The 22882-nt window shown below is 40.8% G+C and overlaps 1 protein-coding gene across 5 annotated transcripts in view; it reads right to left on the reverse strand.

Annotated features, from left to right (window-relative positions):
- The window catches only part of RABEP1 (rabaptin, RAB GTPase binding effector protein 1), a 91226-nt gene that overhangs the window by 19847 nt on the left and 48497 nt on the right, over positions 1-22882 (reverse strand). For 3 of the 5 annotated variants that reach the window (XM_075904385.1, XM_075904383.1, XM_014580044.3), the window contains 7 exons: positions 18572-18691; positions 17663-17734; positions 11326-11461; positions 10089-10267; positions 8351-8476; positions 2873-3340; positions 705-809 (listed from right to left, as the gene is read on the reverse strand). In XM_075904385.1, the coding sequence (XP_075760500.1) occupies positions 705-809; positions 2873-3340; positions 8351-8476; positions 10089-10267; positions 11326-11461; positions 17663-17734; positions 18572-18691 (1206 nt within the window). The other 2 variants (XM_075904384.1, XM_075904386.1) reach the window with 2 other exon arrangements.

Genomic DNA, 22882 nt, shown 5'->3' on the forward strand with positions numbered 1-22882 from the left:
TCATCCTTGCACAGGCCTGGGGCAGGGGGGTCACCCATTATAGATACTTTAGAATTATTTTGTGCCATTGGCACAAAAATTACATGTCATCTACATTTACCTTTGCTGCAGCAATTCTCACGGCATCAATAAACACAAATAGTGAAAAGTATTTTAATCATTCAATTCAGTCCAAAAAATCATTATTACAGGAGAATAATTCATTCAGGATGATAGCATAAAGCATTTTACTTTTTGATAGAACATAGAGTCTTTGATTGCATCATAGCATATTACTTGACAAATATCTAAGAAGTATGCATATGTGAGCATGCTTGATTTCATACACAAATTGGATTATAGCACTAAATTGGCATGTGGTTCCCAGGTTTAAAAGTATAGCCAGTCCCCGAGTTGCGAACGGTCGATTTATGACCGTTCGCAGTTACGACCAAAAATGTCGTAAATGGTGGACCCCGAGTTACGAACGCAATCCGCGCTTACAAACAGCGTGATTGCGTGTAACTCAATGGGGTCCGACTTACGAACAAATTGATTTATGACCAATTGCTTGGTCCGTGACCGGTTCATAAGTCGGAGACAGGCTGTAAATTAACTTAAATCCCTGAAAATAACATTAGTAAGATTAATAGATAGCGAGTAACTACATTCTTGGCTGTTTCTACAGTTGCAGTATTTCTGTACATCCCGAGAAAAAACTTCACCTGATCTCTTGTCTCAGCCTCCTGAATCTGGATTCCCTGTAATTGCTTCTCATAATTCGAACACATGTCACAGCGTCTACCCAGCTTGTTTCCTGCATTCTGCACCTAAAGGACACAAAGTTCTTCTTTGCCATAAATATTTTAAAAGGAATTCTTAAGTGATATATAGACTCACAAATGCTGTGCAATCACAGAATATTGCACCAGATATGAGCTCTGGGTGTGAACCATTTCTGGAAGAGACAAGGACAGAAGTCATGTAGCAACAGGATTACATTACTCTATGCCTAAAGAGCAATACAAATCCTAGACATTATATATGTTAGGATCTTCCGCCACAAACCTCACTGCTAGAATAATAGTGATAAGTTGTGATGGGCAAGATCTTGTAAAGTCAGCCAACGTGTTCCTTGAATGACTTTTGAAATATAGCACCTAATTAGCAGTATTGTAGTAGTAAACATATAACATTTCAGGCCATGTCTACGCTGCCAATTTATTGCGCCGCAACTTTCTGCCTCAGGGGTGTGCACGCGCGCACGCACACCTCTGAGTGCAACGAGTTACAAAGCTGTGAAGTGCCAGAGCAAATGGGTTCACAGCGCTGGAAGCTATGCTCCTTGTTAGGTAGTTTACACAGAGAACTGGTAGTTTACACAGCCTCCTCCTACCCTGCCAGGAGTGTGTGGCACTTTTAAGTGCTGTGCAGGGTGGAGACAGAGCGGAGGAAACTTCATATGCTCCCCCGCCCCACGGCCTTGATTGGCCTGGGGGTGGTGGAGCATGGGAAGTCTCCTCCCAGACAGGGTCATGGGCACCTAAAGAGAAGGGGAAGACGAAAACTTATGCTCCAATAAATCCGTTAGTCTATAAGGTGCCACAGGACTCCTCGTTGCTTTTGCAGATTCAGACTAACATGGTTACTCCTCTGATACATCTGTCCTGTTTCTCTTTCTTCCTGTCCCCTTTTCAGCATCTCTTCACTTCCTGCAATCCTTCCTCCTATGTCCGCTTCTGTCTTGCCCTTTATTCTCCCCTTTCTGCATTTTTATCCATCCTTTCTTCCACTTTGATCTCTCCCATTTCCTCCTTTTTAATGTTTCTTTAGTCCCACTTCCCCCACCTTCCTTTTTGTTTTAGCCTCTGTGGAGATGTTGGACATCTGAGCTCCTGAGCATGCCTAAACTCCTCAACTGGAGAATAAGTCTGGGGTTTTTAATTTGGCACCATATATAGTTAGGAAAGGAACTGACAGACAGAACTCCCCAAAAGTGACACTTGTCTTGGTCAGCTCACAGTGAAATTAACTAGAACAGCAATGTGTCAATTTCAATCTGCTGCATGGGGTGCAGGGAAGTCTGTTCCTTACAGTGAGAAGTCCCTGAAAAATGTCTGCAACTGATTATATTGTGGCCTAACTGGCTACAAACATTTTGGTCACTAACCTGTAAACCAGTGGATCCCAAACTTTTCGGCATCATGCCCCCTTTTTGATTTCTGAAAAACCCTCACGCCCACCCCAAATAGCAGCAAAATTTATTGAGCAAAAGAAAAAAAAAAGGAACTGACTGGGGCAGCAAAACTTGAGGTGGGAGGGGGGAGGAGCTGGGTTGCTTTGCGTCCCCTCTGGAATTTCGGCATGCCCCCCAGTTTGTGAACCCATGCTCTTCTTTGTGTCCTGCGTAACTCTCGGTAGATAGGTGGATCAGTGTTAGGCCCATCACTGTTTTTTGTTAGACGTCCTCAACCTTTCCTGCACCACATCTGATTCCTCCCTCTCCCACATCTTTAATACTTTTTCCTCTCATCTTTTCTCTGTATCTTTTCCCTTTCCTTTGCAGGGTCAAAAGCAGCTTCCAAGCATCATTCTGTTCCTAAATCTGACAGCGCTTCCAAACGTAATAAGTTTCCGTGTTTCATGAAAAAGAAAGCTGGGTTTGACTTATTCTGCTCAGGGGAGTCTCTTTCTATATCAAGCATGCTTGAGGCACGGAACTATCTTCAAAGGAAAACTAACCAACATCACATGAAGCTAGTCAATTTCCTTCTCCAGTTCCTCCCACAATGTGAAAACATTACTAGCTTTTGGACTATGCATCAAGAGCAATTCAAAAGAACTGAACACAAAAGCTATAATGGGGAGGGAAAACAAAAGACAAGCTACTTACTTCTTTCTGAAGCAGATTCCATTCTGACTCACTAACTAAGCGGTAACCACTAGGAGACACGTAAGCACTTTCTACACTCTGTGTAACACTGGAGAGAAGGGAAGCTGTCTCTTCTTGCTCTGGTGTCATTGCTTTGATTGCTTTTTCCTGATCTTTGGTTAACATGAATCCACTTGGCATTTGCAGAGACCCAAGGGAAGCAGTATCAAAGTTCTCAGACACTGAATCTGCTCCAACTAGTGGTCCAAAATCAGATTCATCCAGATTTCCAGCAGATTTTGCTTTGTTGTTATAGCCTAAAGTTTTGGACTGTAAAGATCCTGATGTTCCCAGGCTGTCTGTAGACTGTGCTCTTCGAAGTCCATCTTTAAACATATCATTCTCTGATTTATTGAAAGATTCACCAGAAGGTAACAGCAAGTCTGTGTCCAATGAATGGACTGATCCATGGGCACTATTTAAACGTACCTGAAATTGAAAAAGAAGGAGGTAAGCCCAATTCCTGTCTATGAACTAGAATCACAGCAAAACAAACTGAATACCGGGTGTCAAACATCAGACTTGAATTGTAACTACTAATTTAAACTAGCTTTGGTGAAAACATTTGTGACATCTGAAATTCAGAGTGAAGAGCAAAGATTTGGAATCAAAATGATATATGTGGCTACAGAGTATCCCCAACATCGTGCTGCTAACAGAGCTCTTCTTCCCTTGGAGCTAAATCTCTGTGCCAGCTCACTTAGCAATGAAAAACAAGCTACATAATGTAGTGCCATATTGGTTATTTAAAAATTCTATGCATTAGTGAAAGCAAAATTCCACTGCCAGTTAGCACAAACACCTCATTTTCTGAAGCAAAACTTGGCTTGAAACCACCATCACTAGCGTTTACAACAATTATTGCAGAATTGATTATAAACTAACATCAACTGTATAATGACAGGTATTTTTTCCTTTGCTTGTTAAAAAGTGGCCTTATACAAAGTATCTCTTTGTTCTCCTTGTTCACTATTTTTGTGAGATTTTAATTAAAATCTCTTTTTTAATTATTGTAACATATAAATATGCATGCACACAGTAAACTGGAAAATTGAATAAGAGTGGAATTAAATGTATGTGCACTGAGAATTCTAATACTCCTACAAGCCACGTTAGCTCTATTAGTCTGCATATGTATTCTCATAACCACAAAACCTAGAAGAAATACAATGCTGTTTTCAAAAATGTTTTCCAACGTTTTGATGATTTCAGCTTTTAATATAGCAATGTAAAGCAAATAGCACAGAAAACCAGTGTCTCACTAGTTTTCTTATCTTCAATTTAAATTCTTTTAGTGTTCTTGGTGTCTGTTCCAGAAACAGTTCTTTCTAGGATTGCCAGATGGTCCTTCTAAATGGAGGAACTTGTTCCTTCTAACAGACTGTAAAAATCTGACTTTTGATAGCATTTCGGGGTTCAGTATAAAAGCATACCTTTCTAATCAGGTTTTTATTTAGCAACCCTTAAGACAAAAGTACATGTGTGCAGATACAGAGCAGTAATTTTTCAAAATCAATCATGGAATCAAACTGAAGAGAATTTGCAACAGGTAAGCTTTAGCTCTAATGCAAACTTGAAATGAAATTATTGATGGAAACTAAATAACTTCTTAAATAAAACTGACATGATATAGGCACTACAACCATGGAGTAATATGTACCACAGCATGAATTACATTGTAGATACTCAAGTCCATATGTCAGAGATGAAATATTCTGCTCATGCTATCAATATAAAGCTAGGCAAGAATGGACAGGATGTAAATTAAAGTAATGTTATTATAAATAAAGGAAAATATTTCCTCACACCATATTTAAGTACAAAAGTTAATCAATCATATTCTTAAAGTTGTAATGCAACAAGGGTATGCATTTTTAAAACAATAAAGAATCTCTAAAAAAACAACAGAAATTGAGGCTCAAATTTTGATCAACTTGTGCTCCATCTGGTTTTTCCAAGTCATTTTCTTCAATTGCTGTACAAACTCAAGAGAAAAATCTGTTTGACAATAACCTTCATGCTCATATGCATGTTCTACTGATCATTCTTTAAGAATATTATTCTCTTTTTAAAATGTATTTAAAAATTCCATTTTGAATAATCATCCAAGAGAGTAAAAGCTAAAACACTTTAACATGACTAATAAAGTTACAGTTAACCCTCAGAATAGAGAAAGCCTTCAATACAATTTACATTTCATACATTTAAAAAAAATCTATAATGCTGGCTTTTTTGTATGTATTGATTCACTATTAAAAAATTGTCTAAAACTTCCTGAAAAATAGCAGCTGACTTTTTAACAAGCTGCATTTTCCTACAAAATGTAACACTGGCTTAAAATGGATGGAGGATGACATGCCTAAAAAGCATGCCTAAAGAGATTATCCTATAACCAAGGCAGAATTCTTTGTAGGTTACATGTCATTTTAAAAAGATACAGAGAAGGTAATTAGCTGATGCTACAGTTTGGCACACAAGCAAATGACCCATGACTTGAAAAGCCTATTATACAAGATAGCTTAAGCTGAAGTATATCAGACTGTGTAAAGACATAACTGATTTGTAGGGAATCATTACCTGCTGTATAGCTCATCACATAAAAGATCATAAATAACAAAGATAAGAAAAGACAACAATGCTGAAATATATCCAAGCAAGCCATGCTTTCTTCTCAAAATATAAAATATTTAAGATATTCCCGTCAGCACAATTGCTAATGCCAACTGAATGCAACAGTTTAAGAATAAGAAAGAAAACCCAGTAGTAAATAATGTGCCCCACGGAATGAAACTAAAAGAAGGAGTGTTCTTACACCAAATATTTTTTTCCATTCGTGCACACATTTCTTATTTGGGCACACAAATGCTGGTGACCTTCAGTACAAGACCGTGAAAGCTAGCACTCTTATTGCAAAATGCAGGATAAAGCTCTAAGTCTCAATGATTAGATTATAGCGGATTTCTCAACCCATTTCCAAGGCATCATTACATCATTTTAAAAAACTGGAAAAAAAAATCACAGACTTTTCCCCCCCTCACTAAACAGTCCCTTTTAAAAATCATGCCTTCTAGGATCCAATAATGAGAGAAATGCATTCAGACTAATACACAAGGGGAAAAAGTATATTAAAGAGCCTGCATTCAGAAAGACCAAGAGAATGAAATACAAATTTAAAAGGTCAACCACATTTTTATCTTTAACTCATGACATCAAACCTAGGCCTTGCAGTAATTCCAGAATAGTACATGATCTCAGACAATGGGTGCACTGCAGTGCTAATTCATAACAACTTGGTTTAAGGCAAAATGAATTTGATAATTCTGTAATTTTATATATGTTTATTTTTAATTATTTTTAAAACAAGTTTATGAAAAAGAGCTACTGATTTGCTGGAGCAGAGACATATTTCTATGATGAAAAAAATATCAAATACTACTGATCACACTGAGAATTTTAAAAAGATAATTTTGTGACTTCATTATGACTTCATATGCATTCTGTATGGTAGAAAGGTATGGAATATCTGTATTTTAAACTAGTTTGGAATGTGTATTTTACATTTTGTGCATGCTTACACACTCTCAAAACAGGTGTATGGCCATGCAAAGCCCTAAATCCATTTTTCAGAGCTTATATATAAGCTTTTATAGCAAGGAATAATATTTTATACATAAATTTGTCCCTACTGAGCTATGCATCCAAGAAATTAATTGTCAGGGAACCACTAGAGAGACTAAAGAAACACAAAGAAAAAAATGCACTTCAACTAGCCAAGTGTCATTTTTTTTCTCATCTTCCAACTGTGTATTCAATTGTACTTGTTTTTCACAAATGAAAAGTTGAGGCAATTTGAAATATTATAATTTCAGTTTACATAAGATACACAGTAATAATATAGCTTACATAACATACACGATAAAGGCTAATTGTTGTCATTGGTCTCTCTCTTTGGTTATTCTAACCAAGCTCAAGAAGACACAATAAAACTTTAATGCAGAGTCCTAGCTTCTGGATTGGACCGAGCAGCTTCTCTATGGCTGCTTCAATACATGGCAACAGATCCTCAACTGTGCAAAACTGTGGTAGCTCAAATGCACTGCCACCCATGTCTTATACCCTCCCTCTATGGAGTCTATGGAGTGAATGGTTGCTGAAACAATTTAAGTTGCCAGCAGCAATCCCAATGGACGGCTTCTCCCAAAAAACCCCTATCAGCAGTAACTTATGCTGGTTTCCCTCTGGGTTTTGGGATGGGAAGTTTTTAGTACAGGCAAGCCTGATTCCCAGCTTTCCCTGTTCCCCATACATTCATAACTGGAACCCTGCTGAGCTACCCAGCAGAGCCCTGGAGCCATGACACTTTACACCAGCTGACATTCTGTGCTAGTGATTAGTTTGTAGCCAAAGACTACTTTGAGATAAAACCAGCATGAAATTCATCAGGTACCAGTTAGTACGGCAGGGATAGCAAATCTTGTGGAGAGTCATGATTTTGATGATTTTTAATGCAAGAGACCTTAGAGGAGTGATTCTCAACTTGTTTCAGTCCACGGACCACTAGGCCAATCAAATAATTTTCATGGACCACCTCCTTTTTGAGAATGCACTTGTTGAGTCGAGGGGCTGCTGTTTCAGACCTGATAACCACCGCTCAGAATAATCTTCATCCTTTTGCAACAATTTGGGGTGACACTTTTCGAGATGGAGTTTCAGCTTAGCCGGCTTCATTGAGTCATTCCCCAAGACTCTGAAACAAATAACATGTTGTGGCAAATCCACCCCTTCTTTTTCTTGACAAGTGAAGCCGAATTTGATGTAGTCCTCCGAATACTTGCGCTTGACATTTCTTCCTGTTGTTGCCATTATAAACAAACTACACCACACCTGTAAAACAGCACATGTAGTACAGGACGAATGACACAGCAACCACTCAGCACAATGGTGGCAGCTACACTGATGCTCAGAGCCTCAGATGGAAGTTACTGGCAACACAACGCGGTTGCGTCCTAAGTGACACTATGGATCACGCGCCGCATGCTTGTGAACATGGTGTTGAACAGCCTAACAGCAGTGCCTGCTCACACCGTGTGACTTTGGACAATGTTCCCGTGGACCACTGAGAAAGTCACTATGGACCTTCAGTGGTCCATGGACAACCACTTGAGAACCACAGCTTTACAGAGTGGTCATAAGAACAAGTTCTAATGCACGTGCATACTTTCTAATTTCAATATTGTAATACACTGAAAATACAAATTAGAATTCTAAACAGCTTACCCATTGAAGAGCTGTAGTCTAGTATTTATTCAAACAAATGCTATTTAAAAATAGCCAGCATAGGATAAACCTATGACAATACATACTTGTCAAGAGAGCTTACTGAACACCAGGGGAAATGCATACTGTACAAAGTTGTTTTGAACTATTCATTTGTTTTACCTCTTCATTAGGGAACTGTGTAAGCGATTCTTCATGGGTTAGAGAGCATACCACTTTTGCTTCATCCTCTGTATCTTTTTGTTTCTGTTCCTTCCTTTTGCTAAGTCGCTGCTGTTCATCTTCTTCCTAAGCCAGTTACAAACAAAAAAAGCATTTAAAGAGGATTCATTTCTGGCTTATTCCACAGGAATTTGGCCATCACAGGAACTCCCTTAATAAATCAAACTACTGAGAAGATAACTGGAAGGGATACTGATGGGAGAAAAACAAGTATCCCTACACAAGATTACAAATATCAAGGGGAAAAAGTCTTTTTAAAAGTATGATCTTGAAGATCACACAATCCTCAGCAGAAAAAAAATTAAATTTTCTTTCTAGTAGCACTTACAACAAAGTCCTTTTCATTTATTCATGGGCCACTCACTATACAGAAAAAATACAAGGCAGTCTAAGCTTGCCATTCTAACTTCTTTGACACTGACACTGAAGGTGACAATTAGGGATGTTAGATGCCATGTAATTGAATAACTGTGTAACCGTATGAAATTTTAGCAAAAAAACCCTTTAAAAACAACTAATAGTCCTGCAGCAAATTTTAGCTGTTACATGACTATTTGATAGTCCCCAGGGGCAGGACTGGCAGCCAGTACATGCTCCTGGCCCCTCTCCCGGGGAGCCTCCTGCCATCCCACACTACTGCCTCTGCATCAGAGGCAACAGATCGGGGTGGCAGGCAAGTGCCAATCTGCGAGAGGAGCCAGTTTAAAAACCAATTCCCTGCACAGACCAGCTTCTACTTACTGCCCCATGCTGTTACCTCTGATACAGAGGCAGCAGCGAGGGGCAGCAGCAACCCCTGTCTGCAGGGGGCCCAAGCTCCCCGTGGACAGAGGCTATACCAGCATCCACAGAGCAATCTCTGTCCATGGTGAGCCTGGGCCCAGTGCGGACAGAGGCTGCTCAGTGGCAGCTTCCCCATCCCCTCCGCACCCTGCGCTGCAATGGGGGCAGGTGAAGCCGGTGCTTGGGTGGAGCCAGCTCCTCCCGAAGACCAGCTCCTACCTGTCCTTTCCCCCACACCGACTGCCTTTGTGGGAGGTAGGTGGGGTGGGTGGAGACAGGTGGTTCCATGGAGTAGGCATGCGCGGAGAGCCAGCTTCAAAGCCGACTCTCCACACGTATCAGCATCAGATCCTGCCTGCTCCCCCTCACCCTCTGTGCTTCTGCCTCTCTTTCACAGACAGCAGAGCTGGAGGAAGTGGGGGGCTGGGAGGCAAGTGGCTCCATGGGAACTGGTGCTTATGGGGAGTTTGCTTAAAAGCTGGTTCCTCACGGGCACCAGCTCCCAACTCCTCCTTCCTTGCTGCCTCTGTATAAGAGGGAGCAAAGGGCAGAGGGGAGTGCATGTAGTTGACAGTATTAACCAATAAACCCAGGTTTATCAGTTAATAGTGTAGTCAACTACATGCTGACATCCCTAGTGACAAACACTAGCCACTCTCAAATTTCCATGCAACAAACCTGGCAGCATTGACATACTGCTATAATTGTATGTTGGTATGCCAGTATTTATTGATCAGGTTTTTTTTAAACTGAACCTTTTAATAATTTCTTAGGAGATCTAATACATTTTATAAAATAATGATGCATTCTCCTGCTCACCGATTGTATATTTAATAACTATTATACCATATTTCCTCAACAATATCACACTATAAATCAAGTGAAGACAAGACACCTGATCCTTCTTTTTTAGTTCTTCGACTTGTCGGAGCTGTTCAGAGGTCAGAACGATTTCCATACGTTGCATGTCCCTCATCAGCAAACGCTGAGATTCTAAGAACTGATCATTGGCCTTCTGCCAGGTATGTTTCAACTGGTTATGCTGTTGACGCTCTTGATCTAACAGATGACAAACTATTCAGGAAGCAAAAAGAATTATTCTTAACTGGATTTTAATAGTTAACTATTGTATTTTGGCTCCAATCTCATAAATTAAAGTAGGACTCTATTTAGAAAAAAATTTCATTTGTTTCATAACTGAAACATAGGGGGTTTTCTAAATCCGAAGAATAGGTAAGGTTAGAGCCATGAGTTACTGATAAGAATATTCCTAATTGGGAAACATGATCTCAATGCCCAGAAGATGAAGAATGATAAATTTTTATTGTAAATAAAATTACTAATGCAATCTGTTGTCTGATAGAATGATAGGGTTGGAAGAGACCTCAGGAGGTCTGCTCTCCAGCAATCTGGCTCTGAAGACAGTGCTGAAGAAATGGTGCAAATGCCACAACACCCTAAAATAACCTTGTGATCTCCCAGCAACTACCTTTTGGGTCAAGATGACTAATTTGAGAAATGCTGGTCTCCCCTCTGAAATCTGTATAGTATAAGATAAAAGCATTCACGGTCTGCAACGTGTTTTTCACAGCCATTAATTTGGTAGGACCTTACTCATGAGTTAATTTATTTCAAAGGGAAATTTGTGTGTCAGTCCTTTTTAGTAGAATTACATGCATTTGCAGTTGCCTGTGAATGCATATGTGCATGTAGGCATGCATCCTCCTTTTCTATTACTCATAAAACTCTGACATAAGAATGTATGCTGGTTAGGTTTCGGATCACAACATTTTGTGTTTCAACAATGCTTGGCATTCTGTGTTATTAGAAACAAATATTACTGTTCCTAACAATTCTATCCATGGATACCAGAAAAAAAAATTCAGGACAACAATGAGAGCTAAGTCTGTGAAACCGTCAGACTATCATGCAAGTTCAATACCTTTGGTGAAAATAAATGCAAATATATGTAACATTACTAGAATCATTTGTTGGGTGGATACTTCAAGTGCTTTTCAGTTAAAATATTTGGTCAGTAAGTTAAGATAAGAAACGAAGAGAAAAAGCTGTGTGTGCATTGTCTTCCAAATCTTTAGCATAGGCAAAAATCAGACCAATTGTTATGCAGTTACCTTCATGCAGCTCTTTCCGTAATTTCTCTGCATCTTCTTGCAAGACTGATTTCTGAGTATTCAGAACAGCCACATACATCTCTAAATCTGTCCTACATGACTTCTCAGCTTCTAGATAATGATTCAATTCTTTAACCTGAGAAAGGTAAGTGAAAGAAAGGACCCACCAAAAGTTAGGGTTACAATTATACAGTTTTTGTTTTATATTACTGTACTAACTGCTGTGATTATACATAACTGATGAACTTAAGTTTATAGGAATAACAAATAACTGAACATCTATTGCGCAAGGACAATACATATTTAGATCATTATGTAAAGTATTTCCTTATTTAATTTCTACAAGTCAGAGTACATAAGTATATAGTTAAAAGAATTGGCAGGGAGCACTGGACCATGATAGCAAACACAAGTGTTACATGCTCACTATAGCGAATCATGTATTGGGACCATGCACTTTTGACATCTCCAGATAGTTAGTTTATCTTTAAATACCAAAAGCAAGCATATAATTAACAGTTTATATCCTTGCCAACAACACTGTTTTGGCAGCCAGGAGGAGGAACATATTAAACTGATCTGGAGCATCATATGCTACATTTACATTCATAATGCTAGAGGCATACTGGCAGCTTGCCAAGAGCTAGAAGACTACATGTGCATGTAAGTATATAAAAATGCTGTAATTAGAAATATATGTGGCCATATTATAAAGTTTGTACTTTACTACATATAGACAATAGAATTGGACTATAATGGCAAAATCCTGCAGTTACACAGAAAGGGCAGATGGGGGCCACCTTTCAGGACCTTGCAGTTTGCATTTGGTCCCAAGGTCACACACTGTGCTTCGCTGCAATAGTAGCGGCAGTGTGACTATCTGGCAATAATTCTTTCAGAACAGTTGAAATTCAAAAAGGGATAAATTATCTGAACATATTTTGAAATACAAATAATAATGGCCAAAAGGTTCCCCACTGTGGCATATAACAAGGGTCTCCTGGTCAGGAAACTTGAGTTTAATTCCTTTGTTCTCCACAGACTTCCTGCAAGATCTCGGGAAGAGTCACTTAGTCAGATCCTCCATACCCATCCCACAATCTATAAAATAGGGAAAAACTTGTACTTCCCTAACTCTCAGGATGTACTGAATTAATACGGATGGAGTATATGGGCAAAAGGTATTAACACAACTTAGTCACTGTTTAACAGTAAATAGTGTTAAGCAAGGTTCAGCATCTGGTATACAGCATGTTTAGTACCATAACACATACGCCATTAAAATGGTAAATTATTACAACTGGAGTTTAAATTTATTAGGATTTGTGATGTACGCAGATACCAATACAAAGGGTGCGACTAAATGTAAAAAGTACTCAAGAATGGCAGATAATGAGCCCTCTTTATCACCTCTGTGCCTCTGCCCTTTTAGTGTATTAAGACCACCCGCAGCTCATACTACATTTAAAAGGTAGATGTGCAGGAGTCGGGACCCAGCATGAGCAGGGACTTCTTCAGCCCCCACTCGCATCATTTCTCCCGTTGTGCCTCTGCCTCCACTGCGGAGATGGTGCTAAGGGGGAAACCGGATTTTAAGCCAGCTTCCCCCAGCACCAGCTCCTGCTCCCCCACTTGCTGCCTCTGATACAAAGTCAGCGGGTGGGAGGGGGAGGGGTCGAGGGAGGAAGCAACTAATCAAGTAATGACTCAACTACCGGATAAGCCTAGGCTTATCAGGTAGTCAACTAGTCACAGAGGGTATGTCTACACTACCCTCCTAGTTCGAACTAGGAGGGTAATGTAGGCATACCGCACTTGCAAATTTGAATTTCCCGGGCTTCATTTGCATAAGCGGGGCTCCGCCATTTTTAAATCCCCGCTCGTTTGAACCCTGTGCCGCGCGGCTACACGCGGCACGAACTAGGTAGTTCGAACTAGGCTTCCTAGTTCGAACTACCGTTACTCCTCATTCCACGAGGAGGATAGATCATTCCACGAGGAGTAACGGTAGTTCGAACTAGGAAACCTAGTTCGAACTACCTAGTTCGTGCCGCGTGTAGCCGCACGGCACAGGGTTCAAACGAGCGGGGATTTAAAAATGGTGGAGCCCCGCTTATGCAAATGAAGCCCGGGAAATTCAAATCCCGGGCTTCATTTGCAAGTGCGGTATGCCTACATTACCCCGCTAGTTCGAACTAGCGGGGCAGAGTAGACATACCCTTACATTGCTAATTAGAAATAACAATGTGACATGATACGGAGTTCACGGCAGATGACCAGGAAAAAAAATGGTTCTGTATCTTCTTGTAACTACTTTTCTTCGAGATGCGTTGTTCATGTTCATTCTAACTTGGGTGTTCGTGAGCACACGTACACATTAGCCAGAAGATTTTTCCCCTACCAGCAAGCTGAGGAGTTGATCTGGACACCTCCATGGCATGCAACATCACGCCCTACCAACTTCCCCTTGGTTCCTTCTTTCCAGTTGCTTTGTCAGAGGAGTAGAAGGGAAGGTATTCGAATGGACGTGAACAACACATCTGAAAGAACAACACTTACAAGAAAGTACATAACCTTTTTTCTTCTTTGAGTGATTGTTTGTATGCATTCCAAATTAGATGATTCTGAAGCCAAGATTCAGAAGGCAGGGTCGGAGCTCGGTAGGGACTGTAACACTGCTCTTCCAAAGGCTGCATTATCCCTTGATTGCTAGGTGATGGCATAGTGTGCTGCAAAAATGTGAATAGAGGACCATGTTGCAGCTCTGCAGATTTCTTGAGTGGGGATATGAGCTATAGAAACAGGAGGCATGTTCCTTGGTACAATGTGCTGAAAGTCATGGCAGAGTTATGCCCACTAGGTTGTAACGCTCTTTGATGCAGGTTGCTATCCATGATGAAATGCACCTACTGACCCTTCATTCTCTCAGGCTATGTCTACACTACAAGGTTTATCCAGGAAAAACTCTGCCACGTCCAGGGAACGGGTCTGCTCTTCCGCTTTTTTTTTTTTTGGCAGAAGAGCAGATGTGCTCTTTTGGAAGCCCTGTCTTCCTCCTCCCACAAGGAAGATGGGCTCTTCCAAAAAGAGAAGGGTTTTCTGAAATTTGGCCCAGTGTAGATGGGCCAAATTTCAGAAAAGCCTCTTTCAAAAACAAAAAACAAACAAACAAACAAAAAAACCACTATTGGAAAAAGGTATGCAAATTGCGGGGCGCAACTTGCATACCTTTTTCCGATAGATCATTGTAGTGAAGACACAGCCTCAGCCACTGCTATGAACAATTGAGAGGACTGCCTAAAAGGTGTAGTTTTGTCGATATAAAAAGCTAGCACTCTGTGCACATCCAGGGTGTGTAGACTCTGTTCCTAGGGATTAGAGTGAGGTTTAGGGTAAAACACCTGGAGAAAAATATCATGATTCATGTGGTATGGGGAGACCACCTTCAGTAGGAATGACAGATGGGGTCGAAGCTGTACTCGGTCTTTATAAAAAACAGCATGAGGAGGCTCCGAGTTAAGTGCTCAGATTCCTTTCTGGCAGAAGTTACTGCTACAAGGAATGCTACTGTGAGTGAAATAAAAAGTGGCAAGAGGAAAAAGTGAGGAAATGGCAAGAGATTCAAATCAGGGACCCATAAGTTTAGACAGGACTAAGTTGAGGTCCTGGGGGGGGGAACCTGTTTACAGACTTGAGGGTAACGTCTGTCTAGACCTTTTAAGAAACAGGTTATCAGTAGGTTTGTGAACACTGAAGAACCTTGAGATCCTGGATGAAACACCGAAATAGCAGCTAAATGCACTCTGATAGAAGAAATTGAGAGCTCCGGTGGTTTAAGACGGCAGGAGTATGTGTGGTGGTAGGCCCGGTAATGGCATCAACATTGAGGCCAGTATACGCAATGAATGGGTTGAGGGCTCCTTTCTGTACTCTGTCACCGAAGTGGATGGTGCCCATGGTGAGAGAAAGATGGCCAATGCCGCTCATGATGCTCTGAAGTGACAGCTTTGGTTTCAATCCTGGCTTTCATGGAAAACCCAAGGTGTGCAAAGGGCCAGTAGGTAGGCGGTTACCACTAAGCTGCCCACCGTGCCGCATAAAGGTGCTGTTCCCAGGTGGAAATTGACCGTCTGCTGGTGCATCAGCAGGATCTGAGGTGTCTGTACAAGATGACCAAGGAGGAGCTGAATTTCCTGACACTGAGCCATGGCACGAGGATTTACTTTTTGGATCCTGTTGCAGCCTCAGATCAGTTTCATGGTGAGGATGAGAGCCAAGCCATCAGCATCGATTTGCCTCTCAACGGCACCCTCAGCGGAGCTTGTGCTGGAGAGAAGGGAGAGCTGTTCTGCACTAGGTCTTGGGCTGCTTGAAAGGCCTCAGGCGTGGAAGGCACAATGATTTCCCTGGGAGGCACTCGATATCTCTCTGGAGGCAGGGCATTCGATCCCTGGGCTCTTTCCCTTATGTCCAGAGCTGGTGCCATCGCCTGTTGGCCTGGCATGGGTCCCATTGGTGGAGCATCCTTAGGCTTGGATATGGAAGTAGATCTCCCTCTGCCTGGTCTCTTTTTCTCTTGTGGCACCGGAGAGTGCGAGCGGTGCCATTGATGTGTGTTTTGAGATGAGCCCGTCAGGTACCGAGGGTCTTTAGATGGTGCCTTAGGCTGAGATGACTGCACAGAGGAAGACGTGCTCGGTGCTGAGTCTGCAGGCGCATGGTCTGGTAGGGGCCATAGTGCTGCTTCCATGAAAAGAACCGTAACTTGCTGATATCAATCTTTGAGTGTTCATAGTCTGAAGGTTTTAAAAATTGCACAGCAGTTCTTCTGATGACCCTCTCCCAAAACACTTCAGGCAGGAAGAGTGTGTGTGTGTGGGGTGGGGAGGGCGTCAATTCTGGGCATATGTTTGCCACAAGAGTCACAGGCGTTGAAGCCTGGTGACCCAGGCATGCCCTGGTATTAAAGCATAGGGAAGGGAAAAAACAACCTCCCCAATAAAAACTAACTATTCAACTTACTACAACTTATTAACTATTTAACTATTAACTAAGTAAACAAGAACGAAAGAGAAGCCACTGCTCTTATGAATAAAAGCACAGGGAATTCCAGCTAGACATCACTGGCGGAAAGGAGGAACTGAGGAGGAGGGGAAGGGGTTGGCAAGGTACTATACTATGCACTAAGGAGGTGCGACTCCAGGGAGCACCCAGACTGACTCTACGGCTAGCTGCTAGGGGGGAAATCTTCCAGTTAACAGGCACGTGCACAAACACACAACTAATTCTGAACAACAGCACTAAAGATCTAAGTCAGCATTAATGCTGTTATCTATCACCTCTCATCTCTTTTGGTGGGAAATACTTTACAAAATGAAGCCCATCATACCAAAAAAAAAAAAGTTAGGGGACGTATACAAGTTTTACAAAATTCAAACTTGTGCACTTGTTTTATGGGTAATGTTGATGAAGCTGTTACCAGAGTTGCTCATCCTGAATAATGTAGATGACCAATTGTGTCATCTACTAGACAGAAAATAGTGAACAGCTGTAAGAGAACAGAATGTAAAGAATAACTCCAAAAGCAATCATCATAATTCTTACAAAGTCCTGATTACTTTTATAACAGGGAGAGACATGGATTCGTATTTCCTCTGACTTCAAACCAAGACTGGATTAACTCTTCTGGGGGCCTGGGGCCAGTAGATTTTGTGGGGCCCCTCTAGACTCTGGGGTGGGATGGAAGGGAGCTGCTGGGGAGCAGGCTGGGCATGGGTCTGGGAGGGAAGTGCAGCACAAGATTGGATTGGGAGTAGAGGTGCATGGTCTGGGAAGGAACAAGGTTATGGGAGGGAGCATGATATTGGGGCACTTACCTGGCATAGCTCCTGTTTGGTGGGGGTGGTAAGGTGGCTTTGTGCCACCCTGTGCATGCAGGCATGGTTCCCCTTACCCTGCCTCCCACTGACCATGCTCCTGGCCAAATAGAGCATCAGGAGAAAAGCCCACAGGCCAACACAGAGACAGCTGCCTTCTTCCCAGAGTTGGCCAGGAATGCAGCAGGCTAGGGCTTTAGAGTCTGCAACCCAGGGCCCCAGGCCAAGGGGGTCCCCCTAAGGGCTCTGGGCTGGAGGCCCTACAGCCCCTTTAACAATCTTGCCCTGCTTCAGACTAGCAACGCAAATCAAGAGTGAGGCACTAAGGGAAAAAGTAACAATCTTATTCTCACACAATGTCTGAGCAATTCAAAAAACAAAATTCAGTTTCTGAATAAGAAGCCTGTGAGAATCAGCTACTGGAAAGAATCCTGAAAAACTTGAAGAGAATCACAACTCACTGAGGAGTATGGTCTGCCAGTCAGACTGGTGCGATTTTTCCCCCTCTTCAAGGCAAAAAGAGGTGTATTTTTCTGTAATAAGGGACAGAACACTAAGTTTGCAAGGCAGACTAATATTTCACTTACCTTTCACGTAACTCCTGAATGCTCTGGATCTTTTGGAAATATCAATAAATTTGATTTCTAAGATGTAAAAAGGCTTCAACTGCCACCTTCCCCTCCCTATAAACAGCAGACAAAATGCAGCTAATCTGTGGCAATATAATGCTTGTTTCTTTATAATCTCTGGCTGATTTTTATGAAAAAGATGGGTTAAATATGTCTTCTAGATAATGGATGGAGCAAAAATTCTGGATAAGTAATTTATAGGAAAAAATGCTAAAAGTTACTGCAAAGAGGTCAATAGAAGATGTAAAAAAAATTGCAGATAATGTTGCAGTTTTATGCCTAAAGTGATAAAGCAAACCTAGAAACCTCATGGAGGGTAAGTGCCAGTTCTCAAAGATGAAAAATACTGCCAATTATAAAACTTCCTTTGTGGCTTTAAATGGCCAAAATGTAGTAACATCAAATTGCTTGAGAAGAGAGAATTTACCCATCTGTATGGAGCTTTCTTAGTGATATTTCTGATAATCTAAACTATGTGAGCTCAGGTTTAAACATGTAAAAAATTATCCATGTTACCAGAGCCTCAAATAGAAACACAACTTAAATGCACAGTCTACAATATTTTATTTGCAGGACAAGGGAAAATATTTAAATAGTGCATTTTCCACTTTTCATTACATCTTTATTTATGTATCTACTGCAAAGTTTACAATTGCTTGTCAGTATCAATAAAACTGCCATAATGCAAAATGCATACTCTTTTGCAGATATAGATTTAAATAAGTTAAAATTTTACCTCACCTTTGAAGCTTCTAGTTCTTTTATATGGTCTTCCGCTTCTGTTAGTTTCTCCTTTAAAATGGCAATCTCTTTCTCCATAGGCATCACAACTGAACGAAGCTTCTCAGCATCCTCTTGGGCCTGAAATCAATTTGTAATGCGTTAATGCATCATATTACTTTGGAATAAAAACAAATCTTTTTCCACAAGAGAAATTAACAAAATTGATATGCCAAAAATGAAACCATACTTTTGCTTATAATACTTGTTATGTTACTACATATTTAGCTAGTCCCAAGTGCTCTCTGACAAAATAAAATTTGTCCCATTCTTTGAAAGCAATGGAATTGTATGTCCATGGATGAATTTGCTTTTACGGGAAATAGCTAGTACAGTAAACTTCCAATAATACGGCACCTTTCGGACCCAGGGGGTGCCGGAATATCTGATATGCCGGATTATCAGAAGGGGAGGCAGCACTGTGGGACCAACCTAGCAGCACCTCAGCTGCTCTGCCCCAGACTTTTCCCCAAGTCAGTCGCTGCTGAAATTGACCAGCGGCTGACTCGGGGAAGCCCGGGGCAGAGCAGCTCCAATGGTCCAGCTGCCTGGAGGACTTCCGGGTTCCAGGTGGTGCCAGACTATCAGGAGTGCTGGACCACTGGATGCCGGAAAACTGGAGTTTTACTGTACATCTTGCCCCTTGCTAATGGGACAATCATAAGTTTTAAAGTGTGTACATACAATTATTCTGTATTTAAAAAGCGTGGCCTTTTCACCAAGATGATGCTGTGTAGAAGAGAGAGAGAGAAAAATGGACAGAAATCATGCAATTGCAAAGTTAGTTACTGACTCCAGAAATTCAAAAGGAGCAGGCAACATGTAGTAATACCATGTAGCTCTTTTATGGGAGTTGGAAGGCTATTTTTAGATTTTAAGAATTATTGATAAATAAAACAAACAATTTTCAGTTTTATTGTACTATGTATTCAAAACCGTGCCATCAAAGCTGTCAAAATATTGTTTTTTTTCCCCCAAGGTTAGTGCTGGAAAACTAAAAAAATGGAGAAGACAATGGAAAGACTCATATGAGGAAGCAGGAGTAAGAGGAAAAAAAACCCAGCCGGGTTAAAAATAAGAATTAAAATGGGGCAATGCAGTAAGTACTCATATTCAGAAACGTGTAGATTGGAAGCCTGCTTTGATATCCCAACATCTCATGTGCCCCAAAAGTACCAGTCACTTAGGGTGCATCTACACAGCAGGGTTAAAGTCAAATTAAGCTACGCAACTTGAGCTACGTCAATTGCGTAACTTAAGTCAAAATAGTTTAATTCAACTTTTGGTGCTGTCTACACAGCAGGAAGTCTGAGAAAGAGCACTCTTCCTCGGACTACCCTTATTCCTCGTAAAATGAGGGTTACAGGGTTACAGGAGTCAAAGTAAGAAGTCTGAAATAATGACTTGCTGTGTAGACACACTCTTTGTTATTTTGGAATAATGTCAGTTATTCCGAAATAACACTGCTGTATAGACATAGCCTAAGTGACTCAGACTTTAAGGTCAGAAGGGACCATTATGATCATCTAGTCTGACCCCCTGCACAATTCAGGCCACAGAATCTCACCCACCCACTCCTGGAATAATCCTCTCACCTATATCTCATATATTGAAGTCCTCATATGGTTTAAGGACCCCCAAGATGCAGAGAATCCTCCAGCAAGTGATCGGTGACCCATACTACAGAGGAAGGCGAAAAACCTCCAGGGTCTCTGCTAATCTACCCTGGAGGAAAATTCCTTCCCGATCCCAAATATGGCAATCAGATGAACCCTGAGCATGTGGGTAAGACTCACCAGCCAGACACCCAGGAAAAATTCTCTATAGTAACTCCTATCATTCCTCCATTGGCCTATTTACCACTGATAGTAAAAGGTCAATTAGTTACCAAGATCATGTTATCTCATCAAACCATCCCCTTCATAAACCCATCTAGCTTAATCTTGAAGCCAGATAGGTCTTTTGCCCCCACTACTTCCCTTGGAAGGCTGTTCCAGAACTTCATTCCTCTAATGATTAGAAACCTTCATCTAATTTCAAGTCTAAACTTCCTAATAGCCAGCTTATATCCATTTGTTCTTGTGTCCACATCGGTATTAAGCTTAAATAATTCCTCTCCTTCCCTGGTATTTATCCCTCTAGTATATTTAAAGAGAGCAATCATGTCACCCCTCAGCCTTCTTTTGGTTAAGGTAAACAAGCCAAGCTCCCTGAGTCTCCTTTCATAAGACAGGTTTTCCATTCCTCGGATCATCCTAGTGGCCCTTCTTTGTACCTGTTTCAGTTTCAATTAATCCTTCTTAAATGTGGGAGACCAGAACTACACACAGTATTCCAAATGAGGTCTCACCAATGCGTTGTATAACGGCACTAACACCTCCTTATCCCTATTGGAAATACCTCGCCTAATGCATCCCAAGACCATATTAGCCTTTTTCATGGCCATGTCACAATGGCAGCTCATAGTCATCCTATGATCAACCAGGACTTCGAGGTCCTTCTCCTCTTCCGTTACTTCCAACTGATGTGTCTCCAGCTTAATAACAAGAATTTTAGTTATAATCCCTCAGGCTATATTTTGACTGCAAGCCTCTTTCAAAAGAGGCTTTTTCAAAAGATACTTTTGAAAAAGCCTCTTTTGAAAAAGAGCGTCTAGACTGCAAGCAGAACTTTCGAAAAAGAAAGCCACTTTTTCGAAAGGAAAGCAGCTAGTGAGTCTGGATGCTCTCTTTCTAAAAAGCCCTGTTGGCATTCAAGAACACCTTTTTTCGAAAGAGCACTTTCGAAAAAAGGCGTTCTTCCTCGTGAAATGAGGTTTACCGCCGTCGAAAGAAAAGCCCCGTTCTTTTGATTTAATTTCGAAAGAACGCGGCTGTAGTCTAGACGCAGGTGAAGTTTTTTCGAAAAAAGGCTACTTTTTTCGGGAAAAAACCCTGAGTCTGGACACAGCCTAAATGCATAACCTTACACTTCCTCACTATTAAATTTCATCCTATTGCTATCACTCCAATTTACAAGATCATTCAGATCTTCCTGTATGATATCCTGATCCTTTTCTGAATTGGCAATACCTCCCAATTTTGTGTCATCCGCAAACTTTATTAGGACACTCCTACTTTTGGTGCCAAGGTCAGTAATAAAAAGATTAAATAAGATTGATCCCAAAACTGATCCCTGAGGAACTCCGCTAGTAACCTTCCTCCAACCTGACAGTTCACCTGTCAGTATGACCCACTGTAGTCTCCCCTTTAACCAGTTGCTTATCCAACTCTCAATTTTCATATTGATCCCCATCTTTTCCAATTTAACCAATAATTCCCCATGTGGTACTGTATCAAATGCCTTACTAAAATCAAGGTAGATTAGATCCACTGCATTTCCTTTATCTAAAAAATCTGTTACTTTCTCAAAAAAGAAGATCAGGTTGGTTTGGCACCATCTACCTTTTGTAAAACCATGTTGTAATTTGTCCCAATTGCCATTAACCTCAATGTTCCTAACTACTTTCTCCTTCAAAAATTTTTCCAAGACCATGCTACAAATGTCAAACTAACAGGCCTATAGTTATCAGGGTAACTTTTTTCCCCCCTTTCTTAAAAATAGGAACTATATAAGCAATTCTCCAGTCAAATGGTACAACCCCAGAGTTTAGAGATTTATTAAAAAATTTTGCTAATGGACTTGCAATTTCATATGCCAGTTCCTTTAATATTCTTGGATGAAGATTATCTATCTGGGCCCCTCGATTTACTCCCACTAAACTGTTCGAGTTTGGCTTTTATCTTGGATATAGTAATATCTTCCTCCATATCCTTATTCCCATTTGGTATGTTACCATTATCCCTAAGCTCTTCATTAGCCTCATTAAAGACTGAAGCAAAGTATTTGTTTAGATATTGGGCCATGCCTAGATTATCCTTAACTTCCACTCCATCCTTAGTGATTAGCGGTCCCACTTTTTTTTTCTTCTTTTTTTTATATGGTTATAAAACCTTCTACTATTGGTTTTAATTCCCTTTGCAAGGTCCAACTCCAGCAGAAGAAGCAGCAATTTAATGGAATTCTTCAGATTAAACAATTCATAAGTAAATATAAGGAGTTATTGTTTAAACCACAAAAAAGGAAAACATCTTGTTGCACTGTTTATTTTTTATTTCTATTTATGGATTGGTAGGTTGGAACATCACTTTCCCTCCAGCTTCTATTGTAGGAGATTGACAAGGATAAATGAGAACTGCAATTTAAAAGAAAACTTCAAAGAGAACATTTGAG

The sequence above is a fragment of the Pelodiscus sinensis genome, chromosome 21, assembly GCF_049634645.1.
Source record: "Pelodiscus sinensis isolate JC-2024 chromosome 21, ASM4963464v1, whole genome shotgun sequence".
Classification (NCBI taxonomy): Eukaryota; Metazoa; Chordata; order Testudines; family Trionychidae; genus Pelodiscus; species Pelodiscus sinensis.